At 40.2% G+C, this 14,288-nt stretch overlaps 1 protein-coding gene across 1 annotated transcript in view; it reads left to right on the forward strand.

Moving 5' to 3' along the window:
- The window catches only part of SEMA5A (semaphorin 5A), a 412,149-nt gene that overhangs the window by 290,046 nt on the left and 107,815 nt on the right, over positions 1-14,288 (forward strand). Inside the window, exon 11 of the mRNA XM_058831651.1 lies at positions 455-662. Coding sequence (XP_058687634.1) covers positions 455-662 — 208 coding nt within the window. The remainder of the gene's footprint in view (positions 1-454; positions 663-14,288) is intronic.

Consider the following 14,288-nt stretch of genomic DNA (forward strand, 5'->3'; position numbering starts at 1 on the left):
GACCTGCATATACTCATATACATATGCTTTATTAAATGAATTTGATACATATCTAAACCCCATAATTTTTAACACTGAGTATTCAAAAAACCTGGAGGAATTATGGAATTTAATGCTTTTTAAAATTGCTTTAAATATAATAAAGTGTAGGGCAATCTGGTAGACTGAAATCAGTAACCCTTGGCATGAATGTACATTTAAAAAAAAAAAAAAGGAAAAAAGGAAAAATGTTATTAGTGCAGAATGGCCTTCACAACAGTAGTCACAAGAAAACAAGGTTTCAAAGTTCTTTTCACTGCACTATAATCAATTTAGGAAACTTCAGTCAAAATAATTCTGCATTCCAAGGCTTCATTGAAAACATCCAGCACAAAGATTTTTTCACTGAACGACACCAAGCAAGTAGAATTGCTACTGTGATTTTTAGTAACTCATTTTCCTCTTGCCTTTTCAGACTATGGCACTATTAAGAAAGTACTTGCCCCAGTGAACCAGAATTCAAGCAGCTGTCTGCTTGAGGAAATTGAACTCCTGCCGAAAAGTCAGCGAGAGCCCATCAAGAGCCTTCAGATCCTGCACAGCCAGAGTGTCCTTTTTGTGGGCCTTCAAGAACATGTGATTAAGATCCCACTGAAGAGATGTCTCTTCTACAAAACATACAGGTATGAAGAATCAGCTAGCTTTATTTGACTAGAGAAAAATGCATGCATGGGGTTGCAGAAAAATAGGAAGGATAAATGACTGCAAGTAGGAATCCAAATTAATTGTCTCTCACAACAATAATTTTCTGTGTATACTATTTATCAGGAGTATCTCTGACTACTTGTACAAATTTGTTAGGACTAGATGAGGCTCTCAGTGAATTATATTGGTATTGAAGTGTCATTATGCAGATTCTGAATTGTGAAGTGAAACAGTAAGAAATGTTATATATATATATATATATATATATAATATATATTATATATAATATATATAAAATATATTTATATATGTTATCTGATAAATTGCAATATAGCTGCTGGTTTAATGTATTGAAGCCTGCGACTTGGACAAATTTAAGGTGTTTTTTCAGTTTGGTTTTTTTAAGCTATATTATAATTGAATAAAAAGTATTTCTGTAGGTTCAGAAAGAAAATTGGGTTGGATGAATTGAGAATTAAGAGTGCTTAGAAAAGTGGCTATTTAAAAGTAGTGTTGGATCAGCAAACTGTAATAAATGTAAATATACTACTAGGTAGAAGGCCTATGCAGCCAACAGTTGTTCAATCAAAGAAATCACTTGGTTGCAGACTATATTATGATAGTTAAGGAATTTAAAGTTCAGCACACAAATTTTTCAGTAGGCTATCTGAAAATACCTCTGGGTTGCTAAATGTGCTATATGAGATTGTCAATGTCATCTAATTAGTTTTATCTTCCCTTTGATATGTGTGGTCCTGGTAATTCAGTACCATTGTTTTATGTTAAATCAGATAGACACTGAACCAGTCATGAGGTTTTGAGAACTGTGACAGAGGCATGTGATTGTATTTTTAGTTTGTTTTAGCTTCACCTTGATTAACATATATTCCTCTGAAAAGTTGGGCTGTTAAAGGAGGGAGAAAGGGTGCCAGTTGCCTCTCTTGCCTGCTACACTCAGGCTCACAGAGACATTATTTGTGCAGCAGAGATATTATACCTCCCATAAAAGGCAGCATGATCATTTGCAGCTAGAGACATTTCTGGCTGTCACAGGGACCACACTGTTGGTAACAGCAGGGAAGTACATGGGACACAGGTGTAGTAAAGGCTGTGGCTTGGTGACAGTGGAAGGACGTTTCCAAGGGACCTGGTTCACCACTGGGATTGGTACCATGTGGGAAGCCATTGAAAAACTACTGGGTTGAAAACAAGACTGAGGGAAAAGCTGTGCCTTAGAAAACAAGTAGACCAGGGAAGGGAAGAATTCTTCCTTCTACTGTTTTTTACCAGCCCATTTTTTAAGCTGTCTTATGTTTTTGGAATTTTCTATTGAAATAGAAGAACACTTGAAGTCCCATTAGCAGTCCTGGAAAGCTTACTTTAGGGAAAAGTTTTATATGGGCATGTCTCTGCTTCAAGTGTTTTGTTAGTTTAGTGGTCAACATAAAACCAAGTTTCAGTTTCCTTGGACATTTCATCTTTACTTGGTTCAGAGAGTCGAAAAAGGATGTGTGGTGATGAGTATTTACACCAAGCCTTTAGTCCACTTCAGACATTTCAAGGCTGGTGCCTCACTTTATTTTTACTGAGGTGTGAATGCCCAAAGACCCTGGTACCTCTGCTTCTCTCAGGACAATTCCCAAGGCATGGCAAAGATACTCCAGCTGCAGGGTCCAAACGTGCTTCTGCCTTTTCAAGCTAGGACTGCTGTTTCAAATCACAGACCCCATGCATGGATGCAGGCTATTCATTTCCCTCCCTGTTTGAGCAGTAGGCTCTGATTATTTAATTTTTAAAATTTCTTTTAGAACAAAAGGAAAAAAAGTGTTGCCTTTCCCATTTTACTGAGAACAGTAGTTAAATACCTCAAATACTGTTCAAATGATAATTTATTCCTCTGCCCAGAGGTATATGAAGTCTCGTCTTCCAGTGGAATGACTTATCTAAAAGGAGATAAAATGATTCCGTGTGGAGTTTTTCAAGCATGACTTTCGTAGTTGTATGACTTCTCTTGTAGTAGTAATTAAATACTCATAGCACCAGAAGGCTTGCCATCCTTGCTTTCTTCTTGGTTAAAGAGTTCACCACCAATTCTAGCTCTGTTTTGTGAAAAAGGAGAAGATTTACAGATGTGATCCAGACAAAAAAAAGGAATTTCCTTGTCATTTATCATTAGGGACTCAGTTATTTGGAGAATGCAGATGTAATCTTTCACCTATAATTTCCTTTTGGTTTGACTATTTTTTTTCTGGCTTATGAGGATTTTTTTTACTTTTTTTTTTTTTATGTGCAGAGAGTACAAGTACATTACTTGGGGGTATACATTTCTCCAGGCATTGAAACATCTTAAACTTCCTCACTGCTTTTCTGTGTGCTTTAATACTCACATTTTTTTATTATGTTGCTAACTATTACTTTTATACTGTAGCAATGGGTAATCAGAGTAATAGGTAAATGTCACTCTATTGGGAATGGCGAGAAGAACAACACAGACTCTTTTGGGAGTCAAACAGGAGAATTTCTCCCTTAACCTTAAGGTTTATTACCTCAGATCTTCTTTTATAGACTGATACATGAAAGTACAGAAAAGAAAAACTCTTATTGGTTAGTAAACTAACACATCGCCATCATTGGTCAGTGGTGTACACCACCCCTCGACCTTCTCTTGCAAGAAAACAAGAAACTGACAAACACCACCTGCAAGGCTGTTATCTATCTCTGAGGGTTGTTTTAATTCCTCCTTATGATTTCCCTGGCCACTTTCTCAGGGAAGACTGAGAAAGTTATGCGGCCTGCTATTCCACAGGCACTGTGCTCCCTGCTTCATAGTTAGTATCCATAGGTTAACCTTACCTAAGGTAATGTCTTTGAGCATAATGGATGGGGCGGGGAGGTGGTAGTGATGGTGTTTTGGGGTTTTTGCTTGTTTTTTCATGTTTTTTTGTTGTATTTTGGTTTTGGGTTTTTTCATTATTTTATTTAATTATTCACATTTGTCATACTTAGGGTTGTGTAACTGTGCCAAAGCTACATTCTGAAATTCCATCAATGATAACTACAGGCTCTTCCCCAGATCAAGGACATGTTCTTTTCAGTATCCACATAATTATTGAGGAATAGGGCATGCTTGTATATGAATAACAGCCTTAAAAGAGTCAAAAGGTTGAAGACCTGTTACCTCACCTGCTCTTTTTGTGTAAACGGCAGAGTGCTCAGTGACAAATCTTTTCTAATCTATTTGTTTAGGTTTCTTGCTGAGCTTTCAGACAATACAATTTCAGTCCCTCTGCTGGGCAGACTCTTTCATTAGTTAATGTATCAATGTCAAGATCATTTTCTTGAGATTGTCAATTGTTTTTCATTATTTCTTGTTTCATCTTCACACAGTAGCCTCTAATGCATGTGATTGTTGCTTTTATTTGTAGAATATTATGCTTCCTTAATAATCACTCTAATATGCCCTGCATATCATATATCTCTTCCTCCAGCACTTTTCAGTGGTGGAGGAGCCCTGTGACCTGCTGCTGCTCTGACAGATAATTTCATCTGCTTCAGCACACTCCAGTCATGACTCTAGTCCCATAAACACTGGGAACAAAAGCTCTTGAAAATACATTTGGAGGCTAATATTTTTTTGTTTGTTTGTTTGTTTGTGAGTTTTGGGGTTTTTTTTTGTTTTGTTTTTTAAGTGCAGTTTGCTGCACTTTATTACTGTGACAGCAGACCTTACGATGGGAAAAACTGGTCACACCCATAGTTTGGGTTACTCAGCACTTTCCATTATGCCCTGATCTTTCCATCATTCATGAGTTGCCCATGCCAGTTATTTGGATTGCCAGCTTCCATGGGGGGCAGATGGAGGGTGTCTCACACTGACTTCTGCCAATGCCTGAATAGTTTTGAGCATCCTGTCATAATAGTGCTGGTTTTGAGAGTCAGCTAGAGAAAAATACCTTGGGATGTGTCAGTACTTTGGAGAATCAGTTCTCAAAAAAACCCTGCCATCTTCAAGACACAGAAAACAGCAGAGCAGTTACCTAAATTCAGTTCTCCTTGGGGAAAATCCTTAATGTTTCACCCAGTTATTATCACCTTGGTATTGCAATTCACATATTTATCAAACTTTTACAGAAGTCCATAAATTATATTCATTGGAGCTATTTTCACAGATGAATTTACCATCTCTCTGTACTTCTTCAGAGTTGGCAGGCCAAGCATGAAGCACAACTGACTTTTATATATTTGCTAATTAACTATAATGTGAGATAGGTAGAATAATTGTAATGAGAAGATAGCTATTAAACTTTCTAAAATTTGAGTTTCTGTGTTTTACTTTGAAGGTTTTATGCATCTGTAATACGGAATAAAATCTGTAGTATGGGGGTAGAGACTGTCCCCTGAAACAGTCGGCTGTCTTTCGTTGGCAGCTGTAACGTTCAAAAGCAACCCCAGATGGCAGTGATTTTTCTGAGACAAATTTGTCAGTTATACTTTGTACTGGCATATTCAGTGCATTAGTTCTGAAAGGACAATGAAAAGCTGTATAAGCCAAACATTCTTTAAAATCTTTCCAAGCAAGTGTCAAGGATTTGTATATTTGATGGAAGATAGGTTTCACACACTCAAAAAGCTTGAAAACTAATCTCACTATGATGTTATGCCTAAGTAAATAAATAGTGCCATCTGCTAAAATCTGTACGAATACTGACTTCTCTGACATAAAATAACTTTGGAAATGTTTGAGTATTTTTTTTTTACAATATATGCCTAAGATGCTACTGGGTCACAAGGTTGTCTTGCTAAGTAATGTCGTCATAGCTAGTCTACTGTAGCTAACCTTTTGTTCTTTGAACTTCTTTATTCTTATTTTGGTGTCTTTGTGAGCCATCAGTTAGGCAATCTTTACATACACAAGAAAACTCTATCAGCACAGTACTAAAAAGGGTACTGAATTAACTAACTGAAGAAAACAATATACTTTATTTCATTCCTAGAACTCCAGCAAGATTATTGGATTAAGTATTTCAACCACTTTTGCATTTCTTTATTTTGCCCTAGCTGCAGATTTTTCATCCTCAGAATTTCTCTCACACTCAATAAGAATCTGTTTTCCTGGTAATGGACACTCTATAACAATGGTAAAATAATTATTCCTATACACTGATACTATACAAGTTAATAATAAGTATGGTAGATGCTAATGTGTCCAGAAGAGCTTGCCAACAAATGAAACTGAAATTGCTGTTTGGAAATAATCATTCCACAGTGTTTATTTTTGGATATTCAGGTGGATTTCCTGATTTCAAAATATGCAGCCTTATTTCAGTTTAAATATGAGAAATCTGCTGCTGCATTGTAATGTCAGAACCATGTGAGGACTGATCTGAATTAATGATTCCAGAATCAAAGTCCTCATAAATTTCCCAGTCTGGATAAACCATACTCCTGTCTGCAAGTCTAGATTATAAGCATATATTTAAAATGGCAATTCTTTTTTTATGTATTAGATACACTGAAAAATTATCTTTAGTTGGTGTCAACTTACGAACACTAATAAGTAAGCAGAACTATGAAATAAACACAGTTGTAAATTTGTTGCACTCAAAAGAAGTAGATTATTAGTCCCATACTGCAGAGGAAATAGTTTGACCCTTTCTGCCTCTGTGAAGAGGAAAGGTTTTGTAGAAAGTGTCTGTCTATCTGTTCTGAAAAATGGATCAGAGATACACTGTTCATTTACATTTTGCTGTCCCTGAAATACTTAGTGTCTTGGGTTGCAATGCAAGATGTAACCAAAAGTATATATTCTATTACCAGCTGTTAAAACCAAGTGAAGCAGTGCTCTTTATCTCTTCCATGACCCATCCCTCATAACTCCAAGGGGATATCTTCTTTTAATAGATATGTTAATAGGCCAGCTGTTAAAACCAGGTGTGGCAGTGTCCTTTATCTCTTCAATGACCCATCCTCCCTCCAGGGGGATATCTTCTGTTAATGGGCCATTGAGTGAGTCATTGCGTGACTGATAAAATTACATCATCCCATTGTGAGATGCTCCACCCAGTGGCAAGAGCCAAGCATTCCTATCTAGATATAATCAGAGACTTGGAGCACCACAGGCAGACCTTTTCCACTGGGTTCCCAGAGGAAGACCAGACTGTTATACACCACCACTGGACCTTCAGAGGAAAACTACACCCTTCTACAGGTTCAGTGCTTCAACAGAACCACATCTGTCACTCCAAGAGGACTGCAGGCACCATTAATTGTACTGCTACCAACACCCTTACCAACAGGGTGTCAGGTTGTACTACAGCATTTTTATTTTTATTTTCCTAGTAAAGAACTGTTATTCCTATTCCCATATCTTTCCTTGAGAGCCCCTTGATTTCAAGATTATAATAATTTGAAGGGGTGATATGAGAAACATGTATGCATATGAAAATTCAAAATTTAAGAAGCATATAAAATGCTTAAGCAGGTGGAGGGGAAAAAGAAATAGAGCTTACTTTAAAGGTAGAAACAACTTGTAACAGAACAGACAGGAATTTAGTTGCTAGGTAAAGGTCATAAAGATAAGATGTATATTGTGAAAACCCAGTAAAGCAAGACATAGGTGTGAAAACCTGATAAAGCGGAGCCTGTGGTTTAAGAAGCCAGCAAGAACCAGGCTCCTGGTTTTGGCCAGGGCAAGCTGACCTGGGAGAAAGCCAAACCTCCAGTGCACCTGCCCAGAGACAGAGGTCAATCAGCAAACACTGAGGAAGATGTCTTTTCTTCATCAGAAGATCCCTGCCCCTGACCACCAGGAGGTGTGGCGCTACAGAAAACTAATTATAATTTGAAGTGCAAGGAGGTAGAGAGTGGGCAAGGAATGGTTGGTCAGGGAGGTGTGGGCTTGTGGGATCAATGTGTATTTAAACCTGTTTTGATCAGGTACACATGAAAAGCATATTGCTTTACAATTTTAATTGTAAAGTCCTTATTCACCAACTCAGGGGGGAAGGGGAGTTTATATTTTTCCGTTTCAAGGGAGGTTGCTGCCTTCCTTAGCAAACATCTGTCTTTTCAAAGCAAGAGGCTTAGTGACAACTCTTCAAAGTGTGATCTATGTATGTATATATTGCGTTGTAAGCAGATATTTTTGTCAAACAAATTTTACAACCTGCTCCAAATTTATTTCTTGAAGTAGCCTTATGAAGGTCTTTTTCTTTTAGTTTGGAAGGATGTAAGTAAACCGGATAGACTTAACCATATATTCACAATTCAGATTTTATTAGTAGGATATTATTTTAAACAAAAAAGTGACCTAAGTAAGAAAAATTTAAAGCAGGCATGTGGTATTCATATATAATGATGTAAATAATTTTGTTGCTTTAAAAAATATCACAAGATTCAGGAATTCTAAGTTCAGTGTGTTTACTTTTAGTAACTATAGATACTTACAGGCAAATTAAGGAAATGGAGGTTGGACAAGTGGACAGTGAGGTGGATTGGGAAATGGCTGAATCCCAGCTCTCAGAGGGTTGTGATCAGTGTCACAGTCTAGTTGGAGGCCTACTGGTGTCACTTAAGAGTCAATAGTGGGCCCAGTATTGTTTAACTTCTTCATCAATGACTTGGCTGAAGGGGCAGATGTCTTCCCAGCAAGTTCGCTGATGACACAAAGCTGGAGGAGTGGTTGTTACTCCAGAAGTCTGTGCAGCCCTTCAGAGGGACCTCAGCAGGTTGGAGAGATAGATCAAGAGGAACTTTCTGAAATTCAGCCAAGGTAAGTGTAGGGTCCTGCACCTGGGAAAGAATAACCACAGGCACAAGCACAGACTGGGGACTGATCTGCTGGAAAGCAGCTCTGCAGAGATTGACCTGGGGGTCCTGATGGACAGGTTATCTATGAGCCAGCTATGTGCCCTGGGGTCCAGGAAGGCAAATGGTTTCCTAGGGTGCATTGGGAAGAACATTGCCAGCAGGTCAGGAGGTGATCCTGCCCCTTTATTCTGGTGAGGCCACATCTGGAGTGCTGTGTGAAGTTCTGGATTCCTCAGGACTTGAAAGACATGGAGGTCCTAGAGTGGGTACAGCAGAGGGCAACAAAGATGAGTAGGGTCTGACGCATATCTTCTGTGAGGTAAAACGAAGGGATTTGGACCTGTTCAGCCTTGAAAGAACACTGAGAAAAGATTTATCGATGTATATAAATATCTGAAGGAAGGGTGTAGAGAGGATGGAATGCATGTTCTGAAAGTTGTGTTTCACATTTGATCCATATATAGTCACTTGGAAGCATCAACATGCAGTGAATTGTGTGTTGTAAACAACTTTCATACATCAGTTTCTGATTCTGGATTTGATGGAAGGACCTTATGGGTTTCAGGTTGGTATTCTCAATGATGTTGTGTGATTGAATTTTACATAAATATATTTTGACTATGCTACAAAAATTAGAATAAGAGGAAGAAATGGTAGTCCGCTCAGAGTGTCTGAGATGATTAAAGGATTTGATTTCTCTTACCAGTACAGGTAAGGGTTAAGCAGTATTCTGAATATTTGACATGCATTTCAGCTTGAGCTGTGTCCTGGTTTAGGGCAAATCTGGGAGTGAATCTCCAAATGGGGGTGCCCCAGAAAGCAAATTCTCGGGATCCCTCCCCCAACTGGTTCGGGAAAAAAGATTTCCTTGGAGAAAAGTGGAAAAACCTGTTTATTTATAAGAAATTGAATAACATTAAACAACAAAACCTCTTGCTGTTTGATGAGATGGCAAATTCAGAAAAAGTCCTTGTCATGGGGTGTAGCTCGGCTTGATCAGGTTCTTATCAGCCCCTCCACGCTGGAAAGTGCCAAGGCCCAGGCCCCTGTGGGCCACAGGCATGAGCTCCCAGGGTTTGTCTGGGTTTTCAGTCCAGAGCAGGTTTGAACATGTTATAAATGCAATGGCAAAATAAGGTTAATAAAAAGCGATTTATTATAAAACAATTTCAAGCACCAGCAATGAGAGAAAAAAACCACAATAAATAGATCAGCACAGCGCTGGGTGGACAGGGGTCTGTACCCAGAGGTACCGAGTTCGCAAATCCATGCTGTAGTTACTGCAGCCCGGGGTTCTTATAGGGGTTTTCGTATCCTGGGGCAAAATCCGGAGTAAGCACCGTCTAACAAAAGTGTTTGAATAGACTTTCCGGATCCGTTGAGCTGAGTCAATGGTCGGTGGAGCAGAGTTCTTTCACATGCGAGAGGCTCTGAATGTCCTCTGATTGCATTTCCCGGAATGGAGCGTCCAGTTTGGGTGCGGGAGCAGATGGATGTCTCGACGGAGCAGAGTCCCTTTTACATGCGAAATGGCTCCGAGTGTTTTCTGATTGCACCTACTGGGGTGGAGTGGCCAGTTTGGGTGCGGAGGAGATGGATATCTCGACCAGGCCACTCTCATTGTCTGATTTGATTGCTTGTGTCCTGCTTTTTGTTTTGTGTTGGTAAGCATTGCTGTCAATCATTACTGCCCGAGTCGGGAAGGAATCTCTGGATTATTTTACATTTTGTATCTTTACAGTATTACAAATATAACATATAATTCTTTATTCTCTTTCACGAATTTTTATCCAATGTTATACTTATCACAGTCCCCCGCCTAATAATTTATCACATTAAAAATTCGTGTTTAACAATATTCGTCCTCCTCCCAGTCTGTAAGTGAATTCCCACAGTACTCCTGGGAAGGGCTGTTTTTATTTTCAAATTTCCTTAAAGCTTCAACTACTCTCTTGTTTTCTTTTTTCTCCTCTAACTTCATCAGTTTAGAGAAAGGAGTGGGTTTCCCTTGGGCTTTTTCTGGGTCAATTGGGAGGGTAGCAATCTGCATTCCTTGCACAACAGAATGAATTAATCTGATGAGGCAAGGAATCAGACATGGAAGGAAGATGATTCCGGCAATTGAACAAGATATAAAGAACACTAACTTTTTCCACCAAGCTCCCTGTCCAAATATTTGGTCCCACCAGGAGGCTTGCAGAATCAAATTCCATTTTTGAATTGGCACATGTGCTACTTTCTTTATTTCGGCAGCCAGTCCTTTTATTGTTTCTCCATAATCATCTATTTCCATGCAACACTCGGACTCATTGTATTTACCACACACTCCTCCTTCCTCGGCTAACAAATAATCGAGAGCTAATCTGTTTTGGTACACAAAAGCTCTCATTTGCGAATGTTGTTTTGCTAGGAGTTCTAAGGCTTCTGAGGTGTGGTTGGAAACTACTTCTACCACCGCTTGTAACCTGATAAGCCTGTTGAGAAGGTAAATGGGAGTCCTGTACCCCCAACTGCCATCATTTGCCCAAGTGGCGGGCCCATAATACTTAATGATCCTTTCAGCAGGCCATTCTTCTTCTTTCCATTTTTGACTGCCTCCTGCCATTGGTAGTTCTCGTTTTAATTCCCTCTTTTGTCTATTCAGTGTTTCAAAGAGGGGAACTCCCAGCAACTTACTTTCTGTTCTGGGTAGAGTAAAGAAAAAGGGCCTAATTATTCCGAGTGTGCAGGACCCCTTCCATTTCCTAGGTAGCTCACTATATGCTTTTTTTCCACATACCCAGTAAATTCCGTCGGGAGCTTCCCAACCTTTGTTTGTTCCTGCCGGATCATCCCAATATTCTTTTAGGCCTTCTAGGGCATGGAAGGGATTGGCCCCGGAGCTTTTGTACCAACATAGTTCAATTATCTCAACCCATTCGCAGTGATTACCCCGGGTGCGACTCCAATAGCCCACGGATGGTTCAGGTTGCCAAATTTTTGACTTAATGTCAGAATTCACTGTGAGTGTGTTTATACACGGGGTATAACCTACTAAGTCAGTGAACTCTTTTCCCTCTCTGCTAATGCAGACGGTACCAATTATTCTTTGATCTATCACCCATCCCTCAGGCCTTCGTGTCGTTTTTAATATTTTTGAACCCTCCCATTTTAGGAGTTGCTCTGGGGTGAGTCCCTCTCCCTTCCAAGGCCACCTTTCAGCTGATTTTAAACCGCCACAGATCCAACAGTTAGATAGACCTAATTCTGCGGCTATTTCTTGCATGAGGTCTATGAAGAGATTCTGGTTGGGGGCTGTTAATCCCCAATTGCTGTATTGTCTTTCTAATTGCTCATAGTGCTCACTCAGAGAGTTAAGTCTCTCTCGTTCTAGTCTCCTTTTCCGAATTTCTACCTCTCGCCTCTTTAACTCTTGGGTTAGTTGTTTAATTTTGCTTTCAGGGTCCACCCCTTCCTCATCTCTGGAGAAGCAGAACACTTGATCGAATTGTAAACATACTCGGTCATCATCACTTTTTAACAAATCAAGAATTATCGGTTCATTACTAAAGGAGGCTTTTTCCTCATGTTTTAAATTTTTACCTTCCCAATACAATTTCCCTCCCATGGTACACGTTTTTAAGTTTGCTTTATTGTAACACAAAGGGTTGACTTTATAATATGCTAAAAAGGTGGATTGTCTTTTTCCTCCTATCCAGACAGTTTTATTACATTGGTTATAGGTTGGAATCGGAGGAAGCATTCCCACTTCTCTCTTATACCTGAAGTGGGTAGCTTTGTTTTTTCTTCTCATAGGAGTCTTAGACTGCCCGTCTTTAAAACCTGCCCCTGAGTGGTAGCACCAGACCTCCCCCTTTAATTCACAAAGATTATACTGAGTGCCGTTAGACAAACAAAACCCCTTTTGTCGTTCCAGAGGACAGTCAATTATTCGTCTGGTATCTGTGGCGGTCAGGCACTGCTCACACTTCCCCAGGAGACGCTTCCCTGGAGGTACCTCGGGAATCATTCCCTCAGCCAAGCACACGGCTAGACTCAGGACAGTCAGGATTCCCCACCGGTGTATCCCTCTGCCTTGCCCTTCACCCGTATAGAAATATACGGCGGGGATTACCATCTTCTCGGCAGCAAGGATATTCTTCAGGGGCCCTTGTAGTCCTAACGGCGTACCTTCTCTTGAAAGTAGCCCACCGAGACAACTTAATTGTGTCTGTCCTGCACGGTACCTTGACTGTCTTTCGGCACTCTATTACTAAAGCTTCTGCCTTGGAGTCTAGTTTACCTCTTATCCCCTTTTGAAAAAGCAGGTACCACTCAGGAGAGTCAAGTTCTAAAAACCCCACCCGGGTGGCAAGTGTTAAGAGACGGCTAGTCTCCTCCTGTTCTTTTTCCAGACACTTGGTACACAATCCCTTAGGGTTGTACCCTCCCCAACAGTGGGTTACCCAAATCTGTTTACAATAAGCGCACTTAAAATGTATAAATGGAAAACAATCACATTCAGGGTTGATACAACTTATCTGGTCGTCACTGGTCATTTGTGATGATGCCGAAGTTTAATTTTCAGCTCTCCCGGAGGGGTGGTGACTTTCCACTCGGAGGCGTCGTAATCCTTTACTTTTTTTACTCAAGATGAATGTGTCCAGCCCCTTTCAGCAGTCTGGACAGCTGTGTCTGTGGTCAGGAGAACGAGGAACGGTCCTTCCCAGTGGGGAGCGAGGGGGAGCTCCTTCCAAGTTTTGATGAGGACTTTATCCCCAGGCTGTATCTGGTGTATTGCGAATCCCAGAGTGGTGCTTTGGGGGATAAGTCCTTGCTTTCGCAGGTCCTGTAAATTTTTGTTGATAGCAATGAGATATGGTTGTATTTGCACATCCTCCACTTGAGGGTGTCCCACCGGCATTCCATGTTTGTATGGCATCCCATATAACATTTCAAAGGGAGACAGACCTGTCTCAGAGTGGGGCATAGTTCTAATATTTAGCAGAGCAAGGGGAAGACATTTGATCCATGACATCTTTGTTTCTATCATGAGTTTAGATAATTGGGATTTCAGTGTTTGATTCATCCTTTCTACCTGTCCTGAGCTCTGAGGATGCCAAGGGGTGTGGTATGGCCATCTAATACCCAGAGCCTCTGAAATTTGTTTAATAATTTTTGAAGTGAAATGGGTTCCTTGGTCTGAGTCAATATAATCCACTATCCCATATCTAGGAATGATTTCCTCTAATAAAATTTTAGACACCGTTTTGGCTGTGGCCCTTGCTCTGGGAAAGGCTTCTACCCAATGTGTTAATTTATCCACTATTACTAATAAAAATTTGTATCTACCGATTTTCGGTAGTTCAGTGAAGTCCACTTGGATCCTTTCAAATGGCCCGTATGAGAGAGGACGACCTCCCCAAGCCGTCTGTTTAAATTTGGACCGGTTCACTTTTTGGCAAACCACACACCCTTGTACCTCTTGTTTAGCAAGTTCAAAGATCCCCTTGCACCCGAAAAACTTCAGGAACTGTTCAGCTAATGCTCGAGTTCCCCAATGGGTCTGCTTGTGTAACCTTTGCAATATCCTCCTTGCCGTTCCTCTTGGAATTAATTCCCTCCCATCAGGTAACCACCATTTTCCCCATTCTAGGATTCCCCCTACCTTCCTGAATTCCTCTATCTCCCTCTCTGAAGGGAGCACGGGGATTTCCAGCGATTCTTCCGGGATTACTTCGGGAATACTTACGGTGAGCAAGGCTGCTCGTTTTGCCTCTTTATCAGCTAGGTTGTTACCTCGAGTTTGAAACTGC

This window comes from Poecile atricapillus, chromosome 2 (assembly GCF_030490865.1).
Source record: "Poecile atricapillus isolate bPoeAtr1 chromosome 2, bPoeAtr1.hap1, whole genome shotgun sequence".
NCBI classification, from domain to species: domain Eukaryota; kingdom Metazoa; phylum Chordata; class Aves; order Passeriformes; family Paridae; genus Poecile; species Poecile atricapillus.